Genomic DNA, 16,496 nt, shown 5'->3' with positions numbered 1-16,496 from the left:
ATTAGTATAGCCCTTTGTATAGAACTTGTCCTGTGCATTTGGAATACTTGGTTTGCCAAAATTCCACTTACAACACATATAAAATTAACCTAAAGCAGCTCTCTCTGTGTTGCCTTCTTGTGGTCAGGAGAAGATGTCACTGCGACATCTTTCAGCGGTGAGGAAACCCGTTTTTTGCTGGGAGTAAGTACCAAAGAGGGGTTGGGCATGATGTGAAAAGCTAGGTATCTAGTGCCAGCGAGCATTTTTGTCTTGTACTTAAAAAGCATATGGACAGTTTGACATTAAACAAACATATAACTTACACTCCCCACATTTCTTTCACAGCTGAAGGCTATGCTGCCTTTCAGGAGGATAGCTCTGGAGATGAAGCTGAAAGTCCTTCCAAAATGAAGAGATCCAAGGGAATCCATGTTTTCAAGAAGCCCAGCTTTTCTAAAAAGAAAGAGAAGGATTTTAAAATAAAAGAGAAACCCAAGGAGGAAAAGCATAAAGAAGAAAAACACAAAGAAGAAAAACATAAAGAGAAGAAGTCAAAAGACTTGACAGCAGCTGATGTTGTTAAACAGTGGAAAGAAAAGAAGAAAAAGAAGAAGCCAATTCAGGAGCCAGAGGTGCCTCAGATTGATGTTCCAAATCTCAAACCCATTTTTGGAATTCCTTTGGCTGATGCAGCAGAGAGGACCATGATGTATGATGGTATTCGACTGCCGGCAGTTTTCCGTGAATGTGTAGATTATGTAGAGAAGTATGGCATGAAGTGTGAAGGCATCTACAGAGTTTCAGGTATTGGGGACACGGACTTGATGGTTTTTAAAAATTAACTTCACTTCCATTTTTTCTGGTGTTTGTCTATTTTTTAATTTATTGGGATGTCATTGGTTAATAAAATTATATAGGTTTCAAGTGTACCATTCTATGATACATCATCTGTATATTGCATTCGTTTTTCAAAGAAAGGACAAACAATAACTTGTGAGGAAAATTATGACATGGTCCTAAGGCTTATTCATTTCCTTGATTCTTCCATTTGAACTGTGTGTATGTATGTGTGTATTGGCAATTTGATTTTTATGATACTCCTTTTCATTAGGAGGATTTACGTATGAGTTGAGCACAGCTTGCGGCAGCCTGGAATGGGAAGAAGCTTGTGTGCACTCAGACTCTGCCTTATTCTTCTTACCTTCCCTCTCTGAGCAGAGGCTGTGTTGTGAGGGAGGTTAGTGGGAGAAGGCAGGAATCTGGACTGAGGATGCTTCTTGGTCAAGAGACACATTTATTGGCACAATTATATAATGTATTTCCTGAGTTGATTAAGGGACATGAAATGTTATTTGCTAAGTAGTTAGGCCCCAAATGTGAATGCTTCTGTCAGCATGTGCAGCTGTCAGTGAAACTGATTTTCCATTTTTCTCTGTTGCATGCGTATGAAATTAAAATTTCATAGTTGGCAAGAATATAATTCATATTGGGTGTCTGAAATCAAGCAAAATGTATACTATTTGAAGTAAAAGAATTTCATACAAACCACTATGACTTGTGTTGCTATAATATGAAAATCCTGACCTCTGACAACATGTGTTCAAGCCACTACATTCCCGTGACTCAATTCTGGTACTAGAGATTTATTTTATAAAACTTATTGTTAGTCACATATTTTCATGAGTTAGTAATACACATTTAGAATTTACGAAGAAATTAGACTTAGTTTTTCCATTTAATTAGTTTGTATACATTTCTACAAAATAGAGTTGATATTTGAGTTTTGTTGAGCCCTGGCTTGTGTGGCTCAGTGGATTGAATGCTGGCCTATGAACCAAAAGGTTACAGGTTCAATTCCCAGTCAGGGCACATGCCTGGGTTGCAGACCAGGTCCCCAGTTGGGGGCACATGAAAGGCAACCACACATTGATATTTCTCTCCCTCTCTTTCTCCGTCCCTTCCCCTCTTTAAAAATAAGTAAATAAAATATTAAAAAAAAAAGTTTTGTTGAGAAAAGGCAGACGTTTTGATAATTGGGGAAACCATTTATGTAATCCTATAGACAACATTATCATTTAAGAGTATTTTGGCTCAAATGGTACTATTTTATAGAAAATAAATTAGAAATTGAATTTGATTTACTTATAACTTCTTAGTAACATAAAAATAAACATTTAAATGAATTTGAAATTTTGACTTTTAAGATTATGTTATGATGAATTGATTTTTAAAGGAGGATTAAACAGAATTAACATAAGCTGCTTCTCTTACATGGGTTTGGTAGGCATGAAGAAAATTTGGTTTAGGTGAAAATTTCTGTGAAGAGTTCTACAACTTCGCTCAAAAAATTCTTTTGTCTTTGAGCTATTTTTGATGTTTGTACCTTTTGGAGAGTCAGAGTTGCAGAACTCCTTTGTTTGTGAGGCACAGCATTCAAACGGAGCTGTTCCTGTCGACTCTGGGGGTTGAACTCCTGCTTTGATCGATTTGTTGTTTATCGTTTTTGCTCTGGCGGTAAGCGGCATCCCAGCACACAGTGGCCTGCAGAGTTTACAGCTGTGACTTTTTTTTGAATGCTAATAATATTGTTTTCTGCTGGAGATTTTTGATTCTCACTTATTCATATACAAGTTCCAGTTTTAAAATTTAAATATATGTTAATATTATTTTGCATATGCTCTTTCTGTACCTGAGATACTTTATTTGAAGTATCCAGTTTTTCAGAGGAAGTCATTTTGATAACAATTCCAGGGTAACAACAAACCAAATACATTCTAATTGTTTACTTGTGCAATTTTCTGGGTAGGCAATTTTGGGGGGGGGGGAATTAAATATGTAAAATAAATGTGAGAGAGAAAGGAAGTCTTTGTCAAGAATTTCAGTTAGAGTTATCACTCACTGTGTTTCACTCATAATAATAAGAAAATGGGAATTAATTTTCTAATTTTTCTCCCTCAAAATAAAGATATAAAAATGAGATTCACATTATTTTCATCTTTGGAGTACTGATTTTGTCACTGCTAGATGAGTTACACATTGATTATAATACCATTAAAAGGTTTTCACATAAGGAATGCCAAAGCCCAGATGTCAGTGTTATTAAGTGTAAGAGGCTGTTCAGATTAGATGACACTTTAGTATTCTCTCATTTGCCATTACAATCTCTCAGCCTTAAGTTGTTGCTTATTTCTGATAATTGGCCTAAAGTTTTAAGTATTAAAAACAACAGAAGGCTGCATTGTACTCTTAGGAGTGGTCACTGTCACTGAACTATGTCACTGAAATGCAGATTGGACTAAAGCCTTAACAATTTATATAATGTTTGAAAAGCATTTATTTTGTGTGTCAGTGTTTCTTTCTGTCCAGTAAGACAAGCAAAACGATTTTATTTAAAAAACTCAAATTTTACTTTTTTTTTGTTCTAGCTCTATTCCAGATTAAGAAAATATATAAAGAATTCAAACTTGAAAATAGAAATTAGATGGGGATTACTTAAGGGCAAATAATTTTCAAAGAACCACACATTTGTTTAGATAGCAAACTCACTGTTTGCATTTGTGATACAATTTTTACTGATAGAAATGTAATTACCCACAGTTTTTTGACGCATGCATATATGCTGAGTTGTTTTCATGTTTTCAGTCTTGTGACTAGTTAGAAAAAGCAGTTGGCCGCCCATGTAGAACAAGACTTTATGCTTAGATTGTAAGTTAGTTTTTTATCTACCTATCTTTAAATTAAAGTTTTTCCACAGAGTTGATTGGCATATTTGCGTAATGCGTTCGTGGTTGCTATGACTTTTGTTTTGATTATTGAGTTTTCCGTTATCATTTAGCTTTTGGTTAAATTCATCCTCTTTGAATTACAGTGTTTCATTATTATCTTGTTTACAGAAGAATTGTACAGCTAAATACTCCTGTAACTAGAGGTTTGTTGTTGTCAGATTGGCTTTTTTCAGATCTCTCCCCAGGGGTGGGTACAAGGGTGAAGAAAGCTGTTTGATTTTTTTTTCCTCGATATTCTCTTTCTCTCTGAATGTTTTAAGGAATTAAATCAAAGGTGGATGAGCTGAAGGCAGCCTATGACAGAGAGGAGTCTCCAAATTTGGAAGAATATGAGCCCAACACCGTAGCCAGTTTGCTGAAGCAGTATTTGCGAGAACTTCCAGAAAATCTGCTTACCAAAGAGCTTATGCCTCGCTTTGAAGAGGCTTGTGGGAGGAGCACAGAGAGCGAGAAAGTGCAGGAATTCCAACGCTTACTGAAAGAACTGCCAGAATGTAACTATCTTCTGATTTCCTGGCTGATTGTGCACATGGACCATGTTATCGCAAAGGAACTGGAAACAAAAATGAATATACAGAACATTTCTATAGTGCTCAGCCCAACCGTTCAGGTACGTCTGCCCTCTGATGCTGGCCTTGGGGACTGGAGGGGAACACGTTGGTTGCTTAGTTGCACCCAGAGCAATTAACCAGCAAAAGTAGATAATGGTTTAGCCTGAATAGTGGTTTTTTTTTTTTCTTTCATAGTATGGACAATGTCAACATAGAGGATGATGAACATATTTGCCCATTGGCTTGTAGCTATAATAATGTGAATATTCTATAGTCTTTGGTATGGGTTTATAAACCAGTTCCTGATAATAGTGGTCTGTCGTCAGTAGAAGAGGAGCCCATGGTACCTGCCATTACATAGTTCATCTACAGAATTCTAAAGATCTCAGCTATTTCTTCAAATAGTATTATTGCTTACTTATATCACACATCAGATTCAGGCACAAAGAGACCTTACATTTGTTTGATTAGGAATTTAATGTGAGGATTCCATTCATAAAGATAGATCCTAGAGAAGCATGTTGTAGAATCTTAATCTGAGAAGACGTTACTGTTAATTGGTATCTCTTTATAACAGAAGTACTTGGCCTTCATTTATTGCTGCTCACTTGGCCCTCACATAGAGCGTGTGTTTTTTCTTTTACTTTAGTTACTGATATCATATGGGCCAAACACAAATGGCAAAAAAAAAAAAAATGAGATGATTTTTATATTTTAGTCATGATTTCAGAATTGGGTAAATAATATAACTCTGATAGGGATGATAGTATTATAGAAGATTCAAGTGTGTTGTAAGGGTAAGTTGTAGGTAGAAAGTAATTTATTTTATTAGCCTTTCAGCCGACTTAATGTCCTGATCTGGCATATGAACTTAACATTTAAACACTGGCTATGCACATGTACCCAGAAGGCTTTGTTTCTGGAGTGAGGTCTCAAACTCTCAGCCCAGCTTTACAACTGCAAGTGCTCTGACTGCCTTCATAGTCTTCAATAGACCAAGTTGTGTGTGTTACAAGGTCTCAAAATAACATTAAAAAGACGTAAGATTTTTAAAAAATCAGTTAATATAGGGTTAGGAAGGAAAACATTGATGGTCATCAGCTTTTGCATCCTTTCCTTTCTAGTTCCTTATGGTGCTTAAGTACATGACTTAACTCAAATTCTTTCATTCTCTTCTCTTTTTTTTTAACTTTAAAAAAAAATTTTTTATTGTTATTCAATTACAGTTGTGTGCCTTTTCTCCCCATCCCTCCACCCCACCCCAGCCAAACCCCCCTCCCTCCCCCACCTCCACCCTCCCCCTTGGTTTTGTCCATGTGTCCTTTATAGTAGTTCCTGTAATCCCCTGTCCTCACTGTCCCCTCCCCACTCCCCCCTGTCCATTGTTAGATTGTTCTTAACTTCAATGTCTCTGGTTATATTTTGTTTGCTTTTTTTTTTTTTTCTATTTATTATGTTCCAGTTAAAGGTGAGATCATATGGTATTTGTCCCTCACCGTCTGGCTTATTTGACTTAACATAATGCTCTCCAGTTCCATCCATGCTGTTGCAAAGGGTATAAGCTCCTTCTTTCTCTCTGCTGTGTAGAATTCCATTGTGTAAATATACCATAGTTTTTGGATCCACTCATTTGTTGATGGGCACTTAGGTTGCTTCCAGTACTTGGCTATTGTAAATTGTGCTGCTATGAACATTGGGGTGCACAGGTTCTTTTGGGTTGATGTTTCAGGGTTCTTTATTCTCTTCTTTAAATTGTCTGCTAATTAGCAAAGCAGGTATAGTCACTACTGAGGAAAACTTTCATTCACGTGTCTGGGATTAAAGGATGTACTATGCAATAGACACAAATAAAATAAAATAATAGTTTTCTTGCAAATGTTTTTTTTCTTAGATTAGCAATCGTGTCCTGTATGTGTTTTTCACACACGTGCAAGAGCTCTTTGGAAATGTGATATTAAAGCAAGTGACAAAACCTCTTCGCTGGTCTAACATGGCCACTATCCCCACACTGCCAGAGACCCAGGAAAGCATCAAGGAGGAGATCAGAAGACAGGTGTGTGAGCTCAGTCTGTGCTGTAGCCCTAAAGAGCCTACTTTTGCTCTAACCTGTTTGGAGACTGATGATGGTAATGATGAAGATGAACTCTTGTTCACTGAGTACTTTCTAGAGTATGTCTGGAGCTCTGTTAGGCACATGTTAACATGCCAATTAAGTCAGAATATCATGGAGAGAGCATAGGTTTTGAAATAAAAAACCTGGCTTTAAATTCTTGCTCTGCTTCCAGTGGACTGATTTTAGGCAAATTGCTTAACCCCTTTAAGCCTAGTGATCTCATTTTAAATTGAGCCCTCTCATAGGTTTGATGTGAAGATTACAATAAATGAGATAATGCATTAAAGATGCAGCATGGTGCCAGGCACATTGTAAGCTGTCCAAAAATATTAGCTTATCCAGACAAGGTTGCTGTTATTGACTGTGTTTTATGGATAAGAATACTGATATTTTAAATAACTTACTCTGACACACATGGTTACTAAGCTATAGAACCCGGATTTGACCCCAAATCCTGTGCTTGGAACAAAACAAAACAGTGCCATTTGGTTGTATGTGTATTTGGCAAGCTGAGTAAGAAATTCAGGACTAAATAAGAAATTTGCTTACATTTGATAATTGTTACATCTTTTATTTGCATGCATGTTATCAAATCCCTGCTTGCTTTTTTTTTTTCTTTCCACTTGCTCTGAGCTCCCATTTCTTACTTGATCCTGTGTTGGGAAAAGGGATGTAAATTAACTTCTGTTTTCTAATGTAAATTAATGAGAACCCAATGACTAGGCAAAACAAATAAGAATGGTTTTTCAGGTAAATTCTTAAAAAATAACTTGTGCTGTTATTTCATTCTTTTAGTGATAATTGAAAAACAGTTGATTCTATATCTTTATAAATGACATGGTTTTATTTTAAGATGATAAGATATGAATGATCAGAAGTGTGTGGTTTATTGTTTTCCAGGAGTTTCTTTTGAATTGTTTACATCGAGATCTGCAGGGTGGGATAAAGGATTTATCTAAAGAAGAAAGATTATGGGAAGTACAAAGAATTTTGACAGCACTCAAAAGAAAACTGAGAGAAGCTAAAAGACAAGTGAGTAAATTTATTATTTTGGTACATCATATTTGTAATAAAAAGAATGTGCTAGAATCTTTTATATAGTCTTTTACATTATTTCTTTTAAAAATACAGTATATACATGTCTCTTGAAGTGGAAGTCCCTGGTGGGAAATTTGTTTGTTTAGATGTTCCTGGTTCTGGATTATTGGTTCTTCAGCTTAGTCTCCAAGAAATGTTTCATTTAAACAAATTATATTACTAAAAGACATTTTGTTATTTCCTGGTTGGTTGTACCTGTAAACATTTTCCTAAGTATGAGAAGCAATTGGAGAGATACATTTCAGAGACTTCTGAGGAATTTGAGTCAGCTCTTTGGAAGTATATGGAGGTGCTAAAGGTCAGGAGGGACTTTCTTTACCTAGTAATAGGAAGAGTGGCATGTGACTCCTGATTAAGTTTGGGATACGTGAGTCAGGCTTTTGATCTCCCTTGTAGTTTAGTATATGTTGCCTGGCTCTGGGATGGAGTTTCCCAGCTGCACACAGTGCTAATATTCCAAATCTCTGGACCGTCTTACAACCCACCTGCAGATTCAGTGGCAGGATCCAAATAGCCCTTCCATGGAACATCAGGTAGCTTATGTCAAACGGGGAGAGCATGTTTGGTGGTGGGTTGCCATCGTGATCATGTTAACAGTCAAAGACTACTCAAGTACTTTTGCTGCTTTGAGGTTAGAGGTTTACATTGATGTGGAAGATAGCTTTGTCAGAAAAGAAACATTCAATAATTTCACTTAATATATGTAGTCTAAAAAACAAAATACATGAACAAACGAAACAGAAATAGACTCATAGATGTAGACAACAGACTGATGGCTGCCAGAGAGAAGAGAGGTTGGGGGATGGGTGAAAAGTAAAGGGATTGAGAAGTACAGATTGGTAGTTACAGAACAGTCATGGGGATGTAAAGTCCAGCACAGGGAATATAGTCAGTAATATTGTGATAACTGTGTATGGTGTCAGGTGGGTACTTAAATTATTGGGGGGCCGTTTTGTAAATTATATAATCATTTAACTGCTGTGCTTTACACTTGAAATGAATGTGAAATAATAATGAATGCCAATTGTAATTTTAAAAAAGGAAACATTGATGAGATTTTTACACATGCACTCCAGGACTAGCAGACTAGCAGAAGCCCTCTGTGTATTTTGCTTCCTGTGCCTGTTTATTAATATTATTACTACTATTACTGTTGTTGTTGTTGTAGTGATTATTATTATTCCCTTCATGTTTCAACCTGGAATCAGGTTTTAGACTGACCAGCCAGGCCTCATGGTTGTTACTGTTAACCAGGTAGCATTGCCTATGTCCTTAAACGAATAGTCTCTACCTAGGACAGGACTAAGACAGCTTTGGCTTTTATTTCTCTTGCTTCTGGATCTTTCTTGGATAAAGGAATCATGACATAAAAAAAACAGAGCCAATAACAAAGGGATGGTTTATCATTATCAGTTTTCTTGATGTTATCTTTCCATGCCTGCTTTTTAATTCACAAAATACTCAGAGGTTCTGTCAAGTGTTTTTCAACTTTGAGGAATGAATGACTTTTAAAGATAGAAGCAAATAATTCATTATGTTAACAGATTAAAAATAGGAAAACACATAAGATCATGTCAACAGAAAAACATTGGCAGAATTCAACACTCATGATAAAAACTCTCAGCAAACAACTTTTTCAGCCGGATAAAGGGTGCATCTGTGAAGAATTTTATAACTGACGTACTTAATGGCAAAAATCTAAATGCTTTCTCCCTAAGATTGGGTGTACAAGGCAAAGAGTTCTGCTTTTACCACTTGTACCCAATGTTGTACTGGAGGTTTGTTCAGGTCATTGCAATGAAGCAAGAAAAAAAAGGCCTGCAGGTTAAAGAGAAATAAGTCTATGTACATGACGTGATCACGTACATACTAGGGGAGACCCCAAAATGCCGGAATTATCTTCTGGAAGGTGGGCCCCTTGTAGTACAGGCTTCCCTGCTAGGTGAGAGTTCTGGGAACCCATCTGTATCAGTGTACCAGCTGGCCTTGTTGTGAGAGGCTGTGTTCGGCTTCATGAATTTTTTTTAAGACTCTTTCAACACATTTGTCCGTTTCATGATGGGTGATTTACGAGTGCACCTGCCCACACTATGCTGAGTGTTCAGCAGTATTTGAACAAAAAATGGCATGACTCCTATGGCCCACCCTCTTTATTCACCTGATCTCACCCTGAGTGACTTTTTTTGTTTCCGTGGGTGAAAAAAGTCTTCAAAGGGAAATGTTTTGCTGATGTGGAAGAGGTGAAACAAAAAACAAGAGGAGTGCAAAAAGGCATCAAAATCTACAAGTTCAAAAACTGTTTTGAGCAGTGGAAAAATGTCTCGATAGGTGTATTGCATCAAATGGAGAGTACTTCAAAGGTGACTGAAGTTTAAACATGTAAGAATAAATACACAATTTTTAATAAATAAATTCCACTTTATGGGCCCCCCCCCGTATCAAATTCCGAGGAACCTATAAAAAACTAATCAGTGAATTTAGCAAGGTTGTATGATACAAAACAGATATACAAAAGCCTATTGTATTTCTGTATATTAGCAGTGAGCAATTAAATATTGAACCTAAAAAGAAAAAAGAGGTAAATAACATGGAGTGATATATCTCAATATTATTAAGATGTTAGGTTTTCTCAAATGATACATGGATTCAGTCCCAGTCAAAATATAAACAGGTGGGTTTTGTAGAAATTAGTAAGTTCTTCTAAAATTTATATGGAAATACAAATGACTAAGAGTAGCCTAAACAGTTTTGAAAAAGAACAGCACTGGTGGACTCACACTACCTGATTTTAAGACTTACTGTGAAGCCACACTAATCGAGGATAGACATACAGAATAGAATGTCATAAATAGACTCATACATATAAGGGTGATTAATTTTTTTTTAAATTTTTATTGTTATTCAATTACAGTTGTATGCCTTTTCTCCCCTTCCCTCCACCCCACCCCAGCCAAATCCACCTCCTACCCCCACCTCCACCCTCCCCCTTGATTTTGTCCATGTGTCCTTTATAGTAGTTCCTGTAATCCCCTCTCCCCACTGTCCCCTCCCCACTCCCCCCTGGCTATTGTTAGATTGTTCTTAACTTCAGTGTCTCTGGTTATATTTTGTTTGCTTTTTTCTTCTGTTGATTATGTTCCAGTTAAAGGTGAGATCATATGGTATTTGTCCCTCACCTTCTGGCTTATTTCACAGGCAATTAATGTTTAACAAAGGTGTTAGGACAGTTCAATAGAAGGATTTTCTCTTCAACAAGTGGTACTGGAATAATTCAATATCTTTATGCAAAAGAAAAACCTTAACTCTTTCATACAGTAGATACTAAAATTAATTCAGAATGAATCATACACAAAGACCTAAAGAAAACTTCCAGGGGAAAATACAGAAGATCTTACTGACTTTTGCTTAGGCAGTGATATCTTAAATGGGACTATAAAAGAAAAATTTGATGTTACATTTCATCAAAATTTTAAAATATGCTCTTCAAAAGACTGTTAAGAAAATGAATATGCAAGCTATAAGCTGTGTCAAAATATTTGCAAAAGCACATACCAGACAGAAGACTTGAACTAGAATATATTTTAAAAAATATATTTACAACTTAAGAAGAAGACAAAATGGTTCATTTTTTTAGACCTTATTTTTTCTAGAGCAGTTTTAGGTTCACAGCAAAATTCAGAAGGCACAGAGTTTGCATCTGCTCCTCCCCAGAATGCATGCATAGTGTTCCTCCCCAAAGTGGTACATTTATTACAATAACAATTCACTTTTAAAAAGGCAAAAATTTCAACAAGCAATTCGTACCTTTGAACAAAGATGATACACAGATCATAAATAAGCATGCGCAAAGATGATCAACATTATTCATTATTAAGGAAATAGAAAATAAAATCACAATGAGATAGCACACCAACTAGAATGGGTAAGATTAAAAGTACCAGGTATTGACAAGAATGTGGAACAACTGATACTCATAGTGCGCTTGGTAATGAAAAATAATACAGTAATTTTAGAAAACAGTGTGGCAGTTTCTTATAGTTAAACATATGGTAACCATATAACCCAGCAAACCTACTCCTAGGTATTTAAGAAAGCATATACCCACACAGAGCATATACAGAATGTTATAACAGTCCTCGTGATAATAGCTCAAAACTAGAAAGGACCCAAATGTTTATCACCTGTGATTGGATAAACAAATTGTGGTACATTCACATCAAGGCGTATTACTCAGCATACTACTGCTGCAAACAACAGAATAGATGGGTTGTAAAAGCATTATGCTAAATGAAAAACAGACAAAAAAGACTACTTACTGATTGATTACATTTATGTGAAACTCGGGAAAAGGCAAAACTGTAGCGATGGGGAGCAGATCAGTGGTTGCCAGGGGCCAGCAGGTAGTGGAGGAGCCCCAGGATATTTTGTGTGGTGATAGAAATGTTCTACATCATGATTGTGGTGGTGGTTAGTTGACTGTATACGTTTGTTAAAAGTAACGTATGCTTAAAATCAACCCCCTCCTTCCCACCATAAAAAAGGTATCACAGAAGGCAATTTGTGTGGAAGGGATATGGAAATGGTGAGCACATTAACCAGAATTACACATTTTTCACATTGTAGCCACAGGTTAAGATCTGTGTGTTGTTTTCCAAGCCCAGTTAACAAATGCCCGTCTGTCCTGATGGTTCCTCCACTGCTAAATGCTATTTTTTTAATTCTAGGAAACAAGTAGGAAACTTATAAAATGGTAATGATGTGAATTTGTTGAATATGTGTTATAAATAGGCTGACCAGTTATTTTTCACTTGTCTTACTCCACAGGAGTGTGAAACCAAGATTGCACAAGAGATAGCCAGTCTTTCAAAAGAGGATGTTTCCAAAGAAGAAATGAATGAAAATGAAGAAGTTATAAATATTCTCCTTGCCCAGGTAAGCTAAACTCTTTTTCTCTATTTTGCAAGCTGCTTTTTAAAAAAAAATAAAAACTGTATACTTAAGGTATAAATCTGATGATTTGGTATACATAGTGAGATGATTACTACAGTCAGGTTAATTACTATTATCTCCTCCCATAGTTTACTTTTCTTTTGTGGTGAGAGCACCTGAAATCTACTCTTAGTATGTTTTCAACATTCAATACTATAGTCAGCATGCCTATGCATTAGGTCTCTGTACTTACTCATCCTATGTAACTGCAACTTGTATCTTTTGACCAACATCTTCCCATTTTCCCCACCCCTCAGCCCCTAGTAACTACCTTTCTACTTTATATTTCTTTGAGTTTGACTTTTAGATTCCACATACAAGTGAGATTATACAATATTCGCCTTTCTCTGTCTGGCTTATTTTACTTAGCATAATGTCCTTCAGGTTCATCCGTGTTGTTGTAAATGGCAGAATTTCCTTCTTTCCGTGGTTGAATAATATTCCTCTGTGTGTGTATACACGTGTATGCGCCACATCTTTATCTATTCATCTGTTGATGATTGGGTTTTTTCATGTTTTTGACCCTTGTGAGTATTGCTACAATGCACATGGGAGTTCATGTATCTCTTCAATATCCTATTTTCATTTCCTTTGGATATCTATTCAGAAATGGGATTACTGGATTATGACTGTTCTATTTTTATTTTTTGAGGAATTTCCTTACTCTTTTTCATAATGGCTGTACCAACTTACATTCCCACCAGCAGTGTACAAGGTTTCCTTTTTTCTGCATACTTGCCAACACTTACTATCTTCTGTTTTTTGATAGTAGCCATGCTAACAAGTGTAAGGTGATAACTCATCATGGTTTCGATTTGTATTTCCCTGATGATTAGTGATATTGAACATCTTTTCACATATCTGCTGCCATTTGTATGTCTTTTAAAATGTCTTTTAGGTCCCTTGCCCATTTTTCAATTGGGTTGTTTTCTTGCTGTAGAGTTGTTTGAGTTCCTTATATTATTAATATCCAAAATAATGTCAAAATATTTTGGATATTAATCCCTTATCACAAGTATGGGGTTTTTTTTTAAAGATTTTATTTATTTATTTTTAGCAAGAGGGGAAGGGAAAGAGAAAAATATGGGAGAAAACATCAGTGTGTGGTTGCCTCTTGTTCTCCCTGTACCGGGAACCTGGTCTACAATCCAGGCACATGCCCAGACTGGGATATGAACCAGCGACCCTTTGGTTCACAGGCCCACGCTCAACCTACTGAGCTATACCAGCCAGGACAAGTATGGTTTTCAAATACATTCTATTGCATTAGTTGTCTCTTCACCTGTTGATTGTTTCCTTTGCTATGAAGAAGATTTTTAATTTGATGCAATTCCATTTATCTATTTTTGCTTTCGTTGCCTGTGTTTTAGGGGGTATATCTAAAAATATTTTTTGCCCACATGAACACCAAGGAACTTTTTCCTATGTTTTCTTTTAATAGTTTTATGGTTTCAGGTCTTATATTTAAAATTTTAAACCATTTTGAGTTGATTATTATTTTTTTTATGGAATGAGATAAATGTCCAATTTCGTTCTTTTGAATGTAGAAACCAGTTTACCAACATCAGTTTTTTTAATTGTATTTTATTGATTATACTATTATAGTTGTCTCATATTTCCTCATTTCTTCCCTTCCACCATTGTTCATGCCCATGGGTCATTGGTGTAAGTTTTTTGGCTACTCCATTTCCTATACAGTATGTACATTCCATGGCTATTCTGTAACTACCTGTTTGTACTTCTTAATATCCTCACCTCTTCACCCATTTTGCCACCAACCCCCCAATCTGGCATCCAGCCAAATGCTCTCTGTATCCATGATTCTGTCTCTGTTCTTCTTGTTTGCTTAATTTGTTTTTTACATTCAATTGTTGATATGTATTTATTGCCATTTTATTGTTCATAGTTTTGATCTTCTTTTTCTCAAATAAGTCCCTTTAACATTTCATATAATAATTATTTGGTGATGAACTGCTTTAGTTTTTCTTGTCTGGGAAGCTCTTTATCTGCCCTTCAATTCTAAATGATAGCTGTGTTGGGTAGAGCAATCTCTGCTGTAGGTCCCTGCTTTTCATGACTGAATATTTCTTGCAGTCCCTTGTAGCCTGCAAAGTTTCTTTTGAGAAATCCGCTGACAGTCTTATAGGGACTCCTTTGTAGGTAACCCTCTACTTTTCTCAAGCTGCTTTTAAGATTCTCTCTTTATCTTTAACATTTGGCCTTTTAATTATGATGTGTCTTGGAGTGAACCTCTTTGCATCCATCTTGTTTGGATTCTCTGTGCTCCCTGGAGTTGCATTCTATTTCCTTCACCAAATTAGGGAAATTTTATTTCTTTATTTTTTCTTTTTCTTAAATATATTTTATTGATTATGCTATTACAGTTGTCCCATTCTTTTTTCTCCACTTCATTTCCCTCTGCCCTGCACCCCCACTCCTACCAGCATTCCTCCCATCTTATGAGTTGTACATAAAAGATCTTTGGTTTCTCCATTTCCCATACTATTCTTACCCTCCCTGTCTATTTTCTACCTACCATTTATGCTTCTTATTCCCTGTACCTTTTCCCCCATTCTGTAGCTCCCCGCTGATAACCCTCCATGTGATCTCCGTTTCTGTGATTCTGTCCTGTTCTAGTTGTTTGCTTAGATTGTTTTTGTTTTAGGTTCACGTATTGATAGTGGTACATTTGTTGTCATTTTACTGTTCATATTTTTGATCATCTTTTCCCGACTACCCATCTCCATTACATTTCATATAATAATGGCTTGGTGATGATGAACTCCTTTAACTTGACCTTATCTGGGAAGCACTTTATCTGCCTTTCCATTCTAAATGATAGCTTTGCTGGATACAGTAATCTTGGATGTAGGTCCTTCCCTTTCATGACTTCAAATACTTCTCTCCAGCCCCTTCTTGCCTGTAGGGTTTTTTTGGAGAAATAAGCTGACAGTCTTATGGGAACTACTTTGTAGGTAACTCTCTCCTTTTCTCTTGCTGCTTTTAAGATTCTCTCCTTATCTGTAATATTGGGTAATGTAATTATGATATGCCTTGGTGTGTGCTTCTTGGGTGCAGCTTCTTTGGGACTCTCTGAGCTTCCTGGACTTCCTGGAATTCTATTTCCTTTGCCATATTGGGGAAGTTCTTCATTATTTGTTGAAATAAGTTTTTAATTTGTTGTTCTTCCTCTTCTCCTTCTGGCACTCCTATGATTCAGATGCTGGAACCTTTAATGTTGTTCTGGAGGCTCCTAAGCCTCTCCTCATTTTTTTGAATTCTTATTTCTTCATTCTGTTCTGGTTGAATGTTTATTTCTTCCTTCTGCTCCAAATCATTGATTTGAGTCCTCGTTTCCTTCCCATCACTGTTGGTTCCCTGTACACTTTCCTTTATTTCACTTTTTAAAGCCTTCACTTCTTCCTTCTTTTTGTGACCATATTCAACCATTTCTGTGAGCATCCTGATTACCAATGTTTTGAACTCTGCATCTGATAGGTTGGGTATCTCTTCATTGCTTAGTTCTAATTTTGGACTTTTGATCTGTTCTTTCATTTGGGCCATATTACTTTGCCTTGGAGTGCTTGTTACATAGTAAGGGGCTGAGCCTTAGGTATTAGTCAGGGTGGGGCAACCATGATCACTGCTGTGTGGCACTGTATGTGTGGGAGGGTTCCAAGAGGGAACAATGGCCTTTGCTTGGCTCTTGGTTGGCTTTCAGTCACTTTCCCTGCTTCCCACAAGCAAATTGGGCCTTTCTGGTGCTGATTCCTAGGTGGGCGAGTTTGTGTATGTTCTAAGACCCCGTGGGTCTCTCCAACAAACTCTTGTGAGGCTAGGAGTTTCTCCCACCATTGCAATCCCCACAGATTTTTACAGCCAGAGGTTTTGATGCTTATTTCCCTGTGCTGGACCCCTGGGTTGCGTGGTCTGTCTCGCTCCCCAGTTTTTTGTTCCCTGTTTATCTGCAGGCAAATG

General features: G+C 36.6%; 1 protein-coding gene across 3 annotated transcripts in view; it reads left to right on the top strand.

Moving 5' to 3' along the window:
* Positions 1 to 16,496, top strand: part of RALBP1 (ralA binding protein 1) — a 66,901-nt gene that overhangs the window by 41,722 nt on the left and 8,683 nt on the right. For all 3 annotated transcript variants that reach the window (XM_053912722.2, XM_053912723.2, XM_053912724.1), the window contains exons 3-7: positions 328 to 786; positions 4,028 to 4,377; positions 6,210 to 6,371; positions 7,332 to 7,463; positions 12,354 to 12,461. In XM_053912722.2, the coding sequence (XP_053768697.1) occupies positions 328 to 786; positions 4,028 to 4,377; positions 6,210 to 6,371; positions 7,332 to 7,463; positions 12,354 to 12,461 (1,211 nt within the window). The remainder of the gene's footprint in view (positions 1 to 327; positions 787 to 4,027; positions 4,378 to 6,209; positions 6,372 to 7,331; positions 7,464 to 12,353; positions 12,462 to 16,496) is intronic.

This window comes from Desmodus rotundus, chromosome 10 (assembly GCF_022682495.2).
Source record: "Desmodus rotundus isolate HL8 chromosome 10, HLdesRot8A.1, whole genome shotgun sequence".
NCBI lineage: Eukaryota > Metazoa > Chordata > Mammalia > Chiroptera > Phyllostomidae > Desmodus > Desmodus rotundus.
Note: the sequence above shows the minus strand (reverse complement) of the source record. Positions and strands in the feature narration are given on the sequence as shown.